This window comes from Anas platyrhynchos, chromosome 28 (assembly GCF_047663525.1).
Source record: "Anas platyrhynchos isolate ZD024472 breed Pekin duck chromosome 28, IASCAAS_PekinDuck_T2T, whole genome shotgun sequence".
Classification (NCBI taxonomy): Eukaryota; Metazoa; Chordata; class Aves; order Anseriformes; family Anatidae; genus Anas; species Anas platyrhynchos.
This window is the reverse complement of record NC_092614.1, coordinates 2,506,466-2,519,764: the sequence shown is the minus strand read 5'-3', so window position 1 is coordinate 2,519,764 and position 13,299 is coordinate 2,506,466. Positions and strand designations below refer to the sequence as shown.

The 13,299-nt window shown below is 45.2% G+C and overlaps 1 protein-coding gene across 1 annotated transcript; it reads left to right on the top strand.

The window, feature by feature from the left end:
- The first annotated feature begins 2,956 nt into the window (after window positions 1–2,956).
- LOC110354560 (keratin, type I cytoskeletal 19-like) lies at window positions 2,957–7,305 on the top strand. The gene is made up of 8 exons (XM_038168737.2): window positions 2,957–3,548; window positions 4,313–4,395; window positions 4,548–4,704; window positions 5,139–5,300; window positions 5,522–5,647; window positions 5,756–5,982; window positions 6,550–6,650; window positions 6,979–7,305. The coding sequence occupies exons 1-8, from the start codon at window positions 3,030–3,032 to the stop codon at window positions 6,996–6,998; spliced, it is 1,395 nt and encodes a 464-aa protein (XP_038024665.2). The 5' UTR covers window positions 2,957–3,029; the 3' UTR covers window positions 6,999–7,305.
- Window positions 7,306–13,299: the final 5,994 nt, after the last annotated feature.

Sequence of the window (13,299 nt, the reverse complement as noted above, 5' to 3'; positions counted from 1 at the left end):
ACGGTTCTTTAGAAAAAGCAACGCAGGCTGAGCATTGTCCTGAAAAGATCTCCAGGGAATGAAAAGGGCTTTGGCAGTGAGGAATTTACATGCAATTAGCTAACACCGTTGATAATGACAGCGTATTACAGCAGGGAGTTAGAAAGAGAACAGGAAAGGACTGTTATACAGGAAAAGCTTCATTTCTCTTGGGAATTACTCTTGAAACCTTTTATTTTTGCAGTGGTAGGAAGGACTACTGGTCTAACAACTCAGACTGTAGAATTAACACAGCTGATATTTAAGAGGATTTTCTACTATGTGTTCAAGGTATACGGGTCCATCTCAGGCAGTCACGTAAGAGAAAAATCAGAAGAGAATCTGGGCTATGGAAACCATGAATTTCTGAGCAAGCTGACGAAGTTCCCAGATCGGAGATGCTGAATGCTGATGGGCAGAGCTTGAGGAATGCACTGATGGGAGTTCCCGATGAAGCTGATGAGAGCAGCGCTCTTCTGACCAAGACGAAAGTTGACTCATTTATTGCAGAACATTTAATTACCAGTAAATGTCTCTGAGGTTGTCCTCTCCCTCTGTGTGACTGCAGACACACATCCAGCACCAGCATCAGGGCTCCTGTGAAAACCACCGCCTGTTTTGGTTCTTTTGCCAGTTCAGAGCATCTGCTTGTGGTTCTGCATCCAATTTCACCAGGGAGTAAACAGCACTCGGAAAGTTTTCATAACACTGCGACTTCAGATAAACTTCTCTGATTGTGAGCAAAAGGTCTTCCAGGGCAAGAAGTGATTTCAGAGCTCTTCAAACTGCTGAGGAGCCCCTATATGCTTCACAACAGAAACTGTCCGACCCTTTTCTGTCACTGCAAGGATTACAAGTCCTAACAGCACCTCGAGAAGTTGCTCTTTTGCCCTGCAAAGCAAATCGGTGTGTCTGTTCCAAACTGCCTGCCAGCAGCCATCTCAGGCCAAAGCACAGTAGGGTGGACCAAAAATGCATAGGAGACACAGAAATGCAGTGAGTTACATGATAGAAAGACTAAAAGTTAAATTTGGGGATACGTTTAGAGCCCTAAGCAGAGTTAGATCAGCTGCTCAAAAAAAAGAAGAAAAAAAAAAAAAAGGAATAAGGGACAGGGAAAAGGCATCTGTGGATGGTAGGGAATTACATGGAATTACAGCATTGGGAAATGTTGGGAATTGTTGGGTCAGATGTCATGATGCAACAGCACCAAGGCGACATAAAATCAACACCTCTGGCATCAATGCCACTGAGCAATAAACATCTCATAGGGAAGAATAAAAGAGCATTTCAACAACCTAATGAGGAAAATATGACTAAGGAATCACGCCCTGTGAGAAAATAATTTTTCTTTTTAATAATGACTCAGTCTCAGTTATATATGCAAAGCAACTGGTTCTGACGTGCAGATAATTAGGGACTACTAATAAAGGAACAATCATAATTATGAAGATCAAAGTATTAAATTATCTTCATCATATCTATGAAACGTGTGCTAGGGTATCAAGAAGGAGGGCAAATGGCTTTCCATGAGTCTTCGGTCAATTATAACATGTAGCAGTAGCTTCTATGGGGCTCATAATTGCTGTGGCTAATAGAAAAAATGTTGCCCCAGCCACAATTTCAAGCTGTGGGCAAGTAGGATCATAAATGAAGAAACCAGCAAAATGCACTGGTAATTTTAACTCCCAAACACAGCTGAATTCCCATCAAAGTTCAACTCCCATGTAAAGAGACCCCTTGTCTTTCAAGCTTCAAGTTGATGTTTTCCCAAAGTGATTTAATGGCAAAACTCCATTTCCAAAGGGTTCATCACATCCTGCTCTCTGACAGAAAGGCTGCGATCGTGCCACACCAGGAGGCACTGGAGACCTAAAGGGTCATCGCAGCTGGGACTCCACTATGTGAAGGAAAAATCCCCACCACAAACTGCTCAGGGTCAGTCTCACAACTGCTTCTCCTTCCCATCAAAAGCCCCACAGTGGAGGCACCTCCCAGACCCTTCTGCCTCCCAGGGATACAAACCTTTCTCTAGTTTCCAGCCCACATGCACTGAAAGGCAGATGACAACCCTTCCCACGTACACAGCAGGATCGTCCGTATTTGAAACAGCGCTGCTATTTCTTCCCATCAGAGCAAGGTGACCCCATCTACGCCTTCATTCTGCTGAGTTAAAAGCTGTGTCCCTTTACTTTTCTCTCCCAAGACAGTCAGCAATGCCTTATACATTCTACCCATCTATTTCTGTCCAGAACAGTTTTTGATTGAATGGAAATCTGCACAAAATATACAAAATCACAACTTTAATTAACAACATTATTGCACATCCATCACTCTGGCAAGGCATTGGATTGTTTCCTGGTGATATTACCAGAGTTTGGTAAGAAGGGAATTACTGCTTCTGCAGTGCTTCCTCTACAGAGACTTATCACTGAATATTCTGAAAGAAAATACCCAGGATAAGTTTTCTGTGTGAGACAGGACCTAAACTTTTAGAGATTTTGTTTCCAGAAATGTCAGGTGCTGCACTTCTACAGGCAAAATTCAGGTACCTGAGTTCATATTTCTCCATCTATGAAAATAAAAAACAGTAACCAGGTGGTGCTTTCACCACCTCTTTTCAGGACAAAAAAGAAATGACTACAAAGATCAAAGAGGAATTATTAAAATAAGTTTCACTCCCTAAGTAGCCAGCAACATACTATCTGAAACAAAATCTAACAGCAAGCCACCCACCCAAAATTACTGTGAATGCTTTCTGTGAATCAGCATGCACACACAATACCTATGGGGAGGGCTGTCTCAGGTCCCAAAAGAAATTCCCCTTAGCACATCACTTTTGGCGTGAGCACTCCGGCTGGCAAACCTCATGGGAAGCTGGGCTGCCTGAGAGGTGACACCCACCCAGCACCATATAAAAAGGCACCGGAGAGGGCAGAAGGCAGCACTCTGATTTCTTCTATCCAGCTGTGCAGGGGCTTTGCATTTGGGGACATCTGAGAGCTTCCACAATGAGCTGCAGCATCAAGAGGACATCAAGTACCTCCTACAGGAGCGGAGGAGCTGGAGGCATCTGCGGTGGTGGCAGTGGTGGCCGGAGCTCCTCCATGTCCTGCAGGCGATATGCCTCCTCCGTCATCGGCGGGGGGAGCTCTGCAGGGGGAGTGTGCAGCATCGGCTATGGGGGCGGCATGAGCGCTGGCAGCGTTGCTGGGGGCTTCGCTGGGATGGGAGGAGGCTTTGGTGCTGGGATGGGAGGAGGCTTCGGTGCTGGGATGGGAGGAGGCTTCGGTGGTGGGTTTGCAGGAAGCTTTGGGATGGGGGGAGATGCCCTGCTGAGCGGCAATGAGAAGGTCACCATGCAGAACCTCAACGACCGCCTGGCTTCCTACCTGGACAAGGTGCGGAGGCTGGAGGAAGAAAATGCTCAGCTCGAGCACCACATCCGTGAGTGGTACAGCAAGCAAGCTCCCACTGCCTCAAAGGACTACAGCGCCTACTACCAGACCATTGAGCAGCTCCAGAACCAGGTAGGTCAGACCAATGCACATGCCTCTGGCCTGCACTAATGCCCCGGAGTGAGGCCTTGCCACTGCCCTGGCTCCTGGGGGCTGGCAGGTAGCTTGGGGGCAGCCTGATGCTGCCCAACAGCCAGAAGCCTGCAGAGTTGAGCCCACTGCCTAGCTCCCCATCAAGCAAAGCTCTCACCGACCCATAAGGGCACAGCTGTGCTCAGGGGGAATAGCCCAAACCTGCTGGTGCATGCAGCTTAAACCCCACGCTGTGCCAGCAGCTCCAGGGAGGTTTCCAGTCTTTCTTTCCCCACCACTCCCATCCCATTCAGCTGGATGCAGTGCAAAGCCAAAGCAGAAAGATCTTCCAAGGACTGCAAGATCTGAATTCCCTCTGGTTTTGCACACTTCTATATAAAATGCCTGGATGGACCGAGGCCTTCCCTTACAGCCAGTTTTTACAATAATGGCACAAATTCATCAGGCACAAAGACTGTGCTTCCTGATACACTGAGTGCACAAACCCAAAGGTGTCGGTGTCCTCACCGCATAAATGTTCTTCCATTCTTTCCTCCATCAAAATGCTCTTTGGCCAAAATGTCTGGTATAGGCAAAACCTAGCACACGCCAGTTCTTATGGCACGGCATTTCAATGACTTCCTGCATCACTGCAAGAAACAAGTCTAAGATCCACAACAAAGCCCTCTCAAAGCTTTGGGTCTCCTTTCTTCTTCTCCTCTATGTCTTGAACTCAAACTCCTCTCCAACTTCCTCTTTTGCAGATCATTTCTGCCACTGTGGACAACAACAAGATGCTCCTGGAGATTGATAACAGCAAGATGACTGCTGATGACTTCCGCATGAAGTGAGTATCTCTGGGAACCCCGCGTGTCTTTTCTGTCTTGAATTTATGAAATTCAGGAATTCAGGAGATGATGCCCTGCCCCAAGAGGAAGGGACAAGCCAACAGGTTGTAATGAAATGCGTGTGTAATGCTTCTCTCTTCTGTGGTAAAAGGTATGAGAACGAGCTGGTCATCCGTCAAACTGTGGAGGCTGATATCAATGGCTTGAGAAATCTTCTGGATGAACTGACCCACACTCGGACTTCACTGGAATCTGAGCTTGAGTCTCTGAAGGAGGAGCTGATTGCCATTAAGAGAAACCACGAAGAGGTACGAACTAGTTCTTTACACAATACTAATGACCAAATACTATGTATTTCAGACACAAGTTTTCTTGGGTAGCACAGGTTTGGACAGGCTATAATACACACCAGTGTGAAATGAATTGCAGCCATAATAAGTAAGCTTAATCTGAAAATAAAACCTTTATGGCTATGATATCCAAAATCTTAATCAGACATATTGGATCACACACTGGAGATGAAATAAAAAATAAGTTGATAGGACTGTTCTGTTTAGTAGTACCTCTCAATGTCAGTGCATCTTCAAACCAGTAACATCCACGTTATATTTCAGCTTAAGTTTTCTTTCAGCAGAGCTCCATGTTTAAAATACCACCAAGAGAATCTCAATACTGCTTCACCTGCTGTCCTCAGCAGAAGGAATGACCGGTGCTCTTTGCTTCTCTTCTCCTTTCCCTGCAGGAACTCAGAATGCTGCAGTCTCAGACCGGTGGCGACGTGAGCGTGGAGGTCAATGCTGCTCCTGGTGAAGACTTGACAAAGATACTAAACGACCTGAGATGCGAATATGAGCAGATCATTGAGAAGAACCGCAGAGAGGTTGAGCAGTGGTATGAAGTCAAGGTACGGAGCAATGCTGAAGTGCTCCCATCATCTCCCTTGCACGGCAAGGGAGGGCCAAGAAGGAAAAGGCTGCAGTGGGGAGGGCAGTAGGCCAGGTCTGAGGGACAAGGATGGGTGGAAAGCAAAGGGGAAGGCTTGCTGCCTACCTGACCCTCAGCCAGCCAACTGCTCCGCAAAGGGATTTTCTAACTCCCAATGTGCTTGCTGCTTTGCTCCTGCAGATCGAAGAGGTCAACCGCCAGGTCACTTCCAGCAGCCAGGACATCCAGACAAGCACCCACCAGCTCACGGAACTGAGACGCGAAATGCAGAACCTGGAGATCGAACTGCAGGCGCAGCTCAGCACGGTACTGGGGCAGGGGTGCTCGGGCTCTCTCCTCCTCGTGACGGGAAGCTCCCTCGTCGGGCAGGGGACGTAGAGCTCTGGTGCTACCCTCCTGCCTTTCCTCTCCTAGAAAAACTCGCTGGAGAACTCCTTGGCAGAAACCGAATCTCGCTACGGCTGCCTGCTGCAACAAATCCAAGGGCAGATTAACTCCGTAGAGGAGGAGCTGGGCAGCATCCGCTGCGAGATGGAGAGCCAGAACCAGGAGTACAAGATGCTGCTGGGCATCAAGACCCGCCTGGAGCAGGAGATCGCTCAGTACCGCTCACTGCTGCAGGAAGGACAGCAAGACTTTGTGTAGGTATCCTGGGTGTAAATGAGGTATAAATTCCATCACAGTCTTTTGTCTGGTGAAACTTGCAGAGGACAGAGTACAGTGTTTTAAGCAGTCCCTGGCTGTATTCTAAATCTAACATTTTTTCACAGTATCTGCATTGAAACGTGTGTATCACAATCTTAATAATCAAATAGATGAAGTGGGGCATATCTACCCACTGATATATACCTGTGTACCCACCGATGTGCTGTCAGTTAACCAGCCCCTCCTGGCCTGTTTGCTCAGAGTGAATTCCATGAGAGGAATCACCATCCAAAGCCAAACTCATGTACTGCCTTCAGCCAGCATAGCAGCTAGCAGTGTTGGACTGAGAGAGTAGAAGAACTACACTTGTACAGCCTTTTGTCATTTCTGCCTCTACAGCTTCTCACAGTATATAGCTGGAAGGAGGTGAAATAAAAAGATATAAAGAAATATTTGTAAGGTCCAGGGAAAGTCCAGCTGTTACATGGATTGCCCAGTATGTCTCAGTCTGTCTGCTCACGACTACATTTATTCCCTTCACTAAAACTCCTCTCCTTGCACAGAATGCCTCAAGGAGCAATCCAAGGCTCTGTCCAAGGAGGAAGAACCTCCCACTCCTTTTCTTCCACTTCCTACTCTCACGGACAGTCTGTTGAGAAGTCAGGTAAGAAACAGCTTCCAAAGAGGATCCTCATTTATCCCAGCCCCACGGCTTTCATATTTTGTACTTCACTTCTGCTTGCCTGTCAATATTAACCCTTGTGGTATGGCTTCCACTTTTGCACTTATAACAAGGATTAAATGATTCGCAATCAAATCTTTTAATTTCAGGCTGTCTTAGCCCTAGTTACAGAAACAGGCTAAGCTTCTTGCCTGTGCTCTTGCTAAGTGGATGGACATTTAAATACTGGCTAAATCTGACATGCCAGTGCTGCAGGAGACTCTTGAATTCCCCCTCACACAGAGTAATCATTTCTTCTTTCCTCCCACAGGGCAGTCAAGAGTGTGTTAAGACACCAACAACGCTCTGGTCTTTGATCTTCCTACTTCCACCTGAGCAGCTCCGGATACAAAATGATAACACACAGCACGTGCACCGTGTGCCTACCCAGTGCACAGACTGAGCTACAGATGTCATTCATTAAGCCAAGGAATCACTGCCAGGACTCTCCTAAAATTATCTACTTCTTCCTTTTGTATTGGCTTTCATAATGCAGTCACTGTAATCTTCATACAGTAATCTGCAATGCCATTGGCATCTACTTTCTGCTGGTAACAGCGCCTCTAATAAAACTTTACTTTTCTGCAATGCAAAGAAACCTGTGTGTCCAGTGAGTTATTTGGCATATTAATGCTGCAGAAATCCTCTAATGTAGGTGGGACAAATGAGATACACTTCACAGAAAAGTTACAGTTGGTTATATTATATAGTATAGCCCCAAAGAAAATTGTATATCCGATTTAAGCAGACAATGTCTGGATAAACTATTAAAGAATGAATTCCTGTCCAAATTCAGATTAAACTCAAGAGTGACACCTATGGGGCAGAAAAAGGGTGGGTGAAACCCTTTTTCACAGTGTACATTGCAAAGGATGTGCGTGCAAGTAGCTGATTGTTGCTTCTGTAGCTTGACAGAAACTAGCAGGATTAATTAAAACCCCAATTTCAGGAAAAATTTGGTAAATCTAAAACATTTGTCTTTGGGTGACTGAACAAGACATCAGTTTCATTCAGGCAGCCCTCCCTCCCAGCTTTTAGGGGAGGGCTCTAACCAGCCTTGTTCAATAAAAGCAATTATTAGATCAGGCAGGGACAAGTATTCAAAGAACTCCTTGTAACATAAAGATCAGCTGCTAGGATTATTCCTCCCGATATGTTGGAAGATCAGGGCTCTTGTCTTTTATCTGATGGTTCAAAACAAAAGACCTGAGGTGGGTTTTTTTATCTCGTATGAGTGTATCCCTGGCTCCATGGCTCTACAGTGCTCTAGATGGCCATTTTTACTAAAACTGCTCCACTTCATGTCACACACTTGAATTATTTGAGCTAGGCAGAGGAAGAAAGACTGGTGAGCTGACTCATTTAAGACTTTCAAATCTATGTTTCAGTCTTTCATTTGCAGAGGGCTGAGAAAGCAGCTGAACAGGGTCCGCCACATAACAGGTGAGTGATTCAAGGGCCGCCCTGTAACGAATAGGGTGGGTCTCACAAGCCTTCTTTGTTCCATGAACACCACAGAAATCACCAGCATTTTTAATTCTGTCTAATAGCTCTGTACTTTGGTTTGCAAACAGACTCAGGCCAGTTAAATACCATCTTTTCAGATAACACTGGATCACTCAAAAAGGCATCCAACTCCCCACACGTTACAATCCACACAGAATCCATAGCACAGCGGAAAGAAAATAAAAAGATGAGTCAGGGGAAACCTTTCCTTACAAAACAAAGGGGATTTGCAAAAAATGCCTCTCTCTTGAGTCACCACATGACTCTCAGGCTCCTGTATAAGCTAACAAAGGTTCATGCTCTGCCTTACACTCATTCCACTTCTTGTACCAACTGGAGCTGACTACTTCAGAGCAAGGTCTAAAACTCAACATTACTAATCTATAATGGACTTTGGGATGAAACACCTCATTTGTCCATAGCTTTACTAGAAAGAATGTTTCTGAGCCTGAAAAGGAGACGACTGCTCTCTAGGCTGGCTGTCAGGAACGTTACGGAGCCTCCTGCTCCCACCAAGGCATGCCCATCGTAACCACAGAGCCCATCGAGACAAGATGGGGGCTGAAATCAGCGAAGCACAGCCTCCATTTGCAGATGCCATGCAAGGGAACGCTGATTTTTTGTGCGGTGGCACAGTTTGGATCCTTTGGATAACCACGGCCTGATGGTTTCACCTTTTCCAGAGCTGACATTGCAGCATGCCAGTTCCCACAGTGTCAGTTCCCACAGCATCCTCTAGTGGCAAATTCAGAAAACATGCAACAGGATTTTGCAACAGAAACCCTTTCATACAGCCTCAAAATTAAATTCAGGGCTCAGACCTGGGAAGCACTTAGGCCACTGAAGAAACAGCGTAAAACTTTGAAAATAACCTTACTGGAAAGCAAAATCCCTACGTGCTCCTTCTTCTGTCTCCACCACCACAACAGCCTGTGTTCAAACCTGACACCTCTTTCCACTCCAGTTCAAGTTTCCTTCCCTTCCCACACTGACAAAGCTACCGACACACCTGCAGAGGAAACACACAGGGGGGGGGAGTGTTATAAAATATTGGTTCCTGCTCCTTTGTCTCATGGCAGCCCCGCTCCCTGTTTAGGGATCTTAACTCCTGAGAAATCAAATTATTGAATCAAGACTGTATAAAAAGATGCAGCTTAAAATGGGTTTCCTGGTTACTTTTTCAATTAAGAAGCTGCACTGCCCAAAAACAATGAAAGGAAATATTTTTTTCCAGCTACATTTTTAAGAAAACTAACATTCTTAAGGAAAAAAAAATAATAAAATGGATACATTTTTCACAAGGTTAACATTGTGATACCAGATGGGTGTTTCACCAAAACAGACAGTAAAAAGGTTAGAAAATCATTCATTATGAAGGGCTGGGGAGAGAGAGGCACTATCTGCTTCGTGTAACTGTCTGAAAGCTTTGAGGTAATTCCATAGGAAATCAGCAAGTTCAGATTAAGTCAACAACCTCCTGGATTGCTCCTGCTTGCATTTAATTAGCACACAAGCTGTTCCGTCTCTGAGCTCGGCTCCTTTAGCAGCAGCTGTGGCTGCCAGCCACAGCCGGGGAGCCCGGTATTACCACGGGAGGAGAACCTACAAAGAACGAGGCTCCAGCAAGTGGTGGTGTGTTTAAAAAGCAGGCCTGTAGGGGGGACTGGAGAGGTACAGACATTGTGTACTGTTACTACTCACAGAGGTAATGAAGAATTGTCTGCCTCATAATCTTTGGGTGTGTTCAGGTTTCTTAATTTTGGAAATTAATCATCTCCGCCTGCATAATATAGCATTTTCAGGAAGTCAGGGGAAGATGAGAGCGGAAAATAACTGGATAGGGAAGAGCCCAGAGCAAGAAGCAGCACCTAGCAAACCGAGTCCTCGGGGGGGCTTCATGCAGGGTCAGGACAATCACCCAGTGCTGCCACTCGAGCTGCTATTCACAGAGGCCGCAGTCAGGTACGGGCAGGCACAGCCGCCCGCTGCTTCCAGGTCTTGCAGCTTTGGCACGCTTGGCTGCAAGGAAATGGTATCGCTGAGCTGCTGCCGGCAGCCCTCGGCCAGGGGAACTTCCTTCTCAGCCCCTACCCCGGTCTCAAGTAATTAACAGAGAAAATCTGTCATTTACTCTGCCTCTGATAAAAAACAGATGGATGGAAATGAGCTGAAAAAGCCACTTCTGTGACACTTCTCACGTTTGCCAGCCTATCATAATCATGAAAAATAGCAGGCAAGCTAAACAAATGCAGAAGTTCTTGCAGGAAAATGCGTTTTTCTGTGCTGCAGGTAACATATTGCTATCAATTTTCACGTAGCACGTAACGTTCAGGAGGAGAAATGCCAAGAAACTTCCCAAGTGCTTGAAGTGTTCTCACACTACAGCAGACCCAAAGGGCAAATGCTCCTGCTGCTGATGCAGTAAAGTCCCATTTCCAATTTCGGGTGTGCTGGAGCTGCCTTTCGCAACATGTTTAGCACTGCCTAAAGAGCAGTTTATGTGCACTGTAATTACCGCTAACAACCCACTATTTAGGAACCCACGCTCAGATGTGTGCTGCAAAGACTGGCTGCAGGGAACACCTTTCTGCTGGCATGCACTCCTGGGCTTAAACAGCCCTGGCAGCAGGAGTGCGACTGTGGATCAAAGGCACTTAGAGCCTTATTCATCTACCTTTCCTTACCACATTTCTAATCTTAGTTCAGTTCTTCCCCGCAGCCTGACGCCAGCTGGACAGTCAAAAGTAATGGCTGTACCAAAGGGTCACAGCGATTACACGCACATCAGCATCCTAAATAAATGCTGCAAGCTCCTTTCTGCTGAGAATGCTGTTAGTACCCATGTCACCAGAATTGTACCATGTTTAGTAGTTATTAAAGCTGAATCCATTAGAAAGGAGTGTGAAGGCACCCAGCAAGTATCTCCTTCAGCTTCGTTTGGTGGTAGCGGGCTGCCCACAACACCTAGACAGCCCACGCCAGCCTCAGTGTTCAAACAAGGGAATTTAGAGCAGAACACGAGTGCTGCTCAACACCAGGCTGCTGGAAAACCCTGGTTTTCAGTTAGTTAATAACCAGAACTGGCCCGGAAAGTAACCTGATATACAGAAATCCTGTGAAATTTGCCTATAAACAACTTCTTGGTGAACATGGAGCCAAGCAAGGCAGCGAATCCCATGCCCTCTGCCTCCGGCAAGGTGTGCAGGAGGCTCAAACACTGCTGCCCCTGCAGCAGCTCCTCAGGCCCAGGGTTGCAGGACTGGCAGTTTTCTTGCCAAACCAAACAGAGATGTCGAGGCTCTGAAAATTCATCTCAAGCAAGAAGCAGCATGAAGCCAGCTGTAAGATCAGGAAAGGCCAAATCCTGGTGACCCGTCCCTCAGCAGGGCACTAGGAGAGCTCCTTGTTTTCTCATTTGATCCAGGACACGCACTTAATGCTCACACTGCAAAACCTCTACCCTGGCTGGAAGCCGTGGCTTGTCACTGTGATCGGAATATAGACTTACAAAACCAGCAACAGAAAGAATAATGTTTAAATATGAATGTAGACTTATGATTCTGTGATTTAAATATATAAACAGGCAAATGTGAATATACTTAAGTATGTTCTCCAAACATTTTATAGACATGAAGGGAATAAAACAGCTCATGCCACTTTCTTCTATGACACCCACTTGCTCCTTTCTCTGTATTTCTACCACAACTGGATTTTTTTAAGTAGGAATTTTCCATGTGGCCTATGGGAAACAACCCTCTGAAGAGCTCTAGGGCTCTTTTAACATGATTCATTGCAGAACTGCAGCTGACATGGCAAGCACTCAACACATACTTGGTTCCTCTGAAGCCTGGGACAGGTTTAGTCTATTCGGTTTTGGCAGTGGGCTCTAAGTGAGTTGCCTATTGCTGCCTGCAGAAACCTGACTTTTGGAACACCTCCTCTCATCAGTTAGAAGCTGGACTCTTCATAATGGTTTCCAGGCCCATCATAGCTTGCTGAGATTTACCAAGCAGATACCAGGTTAAAGGAAGTGTAAAAATACATCCAGTGACTTGTGTTTCACTCATCAGGGCTGGGTGCCCTGGCTGTTCCTATCTTTCCACACCATCTTTAATCACTCTATAAGAAAATCCATTTTATTTTCTTGCCTCGGGAAAACTTTGCTCCCTGATGATGTGAATTATCATTATAGATAATATAGAGAAGTCAATTCCAGATTTATAAAGTTATTTATATTAATAGGGAAACTGACAATATTGAGGTGTTTCAAAGTACGTATCATATCCAGTTTCAAGTATTTTCCAAGTATTTACATTGTTCCCTGTTTAAGTATTTGAGTTTGTCATGATCTTTCATGTATTTTCCTCACAATAATCTATTGAAATATTATAAAAATGAGGAACATTGAGAGATGACATTATATGTTCCAATATCACAAAAGAAGCCTGTAGCTGAACAGGAATCCAAATCTCTCAAGTTCAACTCAAATAATTCTGTTTCTGCTATAGAGAACTAGACCCCGGGATAGAAATGAGTTGTCCTGCTGCATGTTACGCTCGTAATTCCTTTCAAAACTGAAGCCTTAAACCACCTCATTTCTCATTTCTCTCAATACAGAAATCGGGGCACTGTGTGCATTTCTCTTCCCCAAGTCACGTTCCTTCTACTCTGCAAAAATAGTAATTTTGAGAAAGTTAACAGTATTGCTCTCTGCTCTTATCCACCCTCTTTTAAAACAGTTAACAGCTGTGTGTGCATGTGCTGGGACCTGCCTTTTCAGCACGTAAACATTCTTGTCTTTGAATCTCTTGGCACATACAGAGAATATTTGGCAAGGCAAGCTTTGTGAGGATTTGAAAAAAAAAAAAAAAAAGAACACATAAAAATGATTAATTAGGGGATATGAAAGCAAGAAAGCTAAGAATTGTATCTCAGGCAGACAATCAACACAGTCATTTCAGTACCAGCCACAGATCAGTTCTCGTTATCGCTGGTTCTTCCCACAAGGAAGTTTAAAGAAAAAATAGAAGAAAGTTTTGTGTTTGAATTAATGTTTCAAGATTCAAATGTTTCATGCTTGTGATCT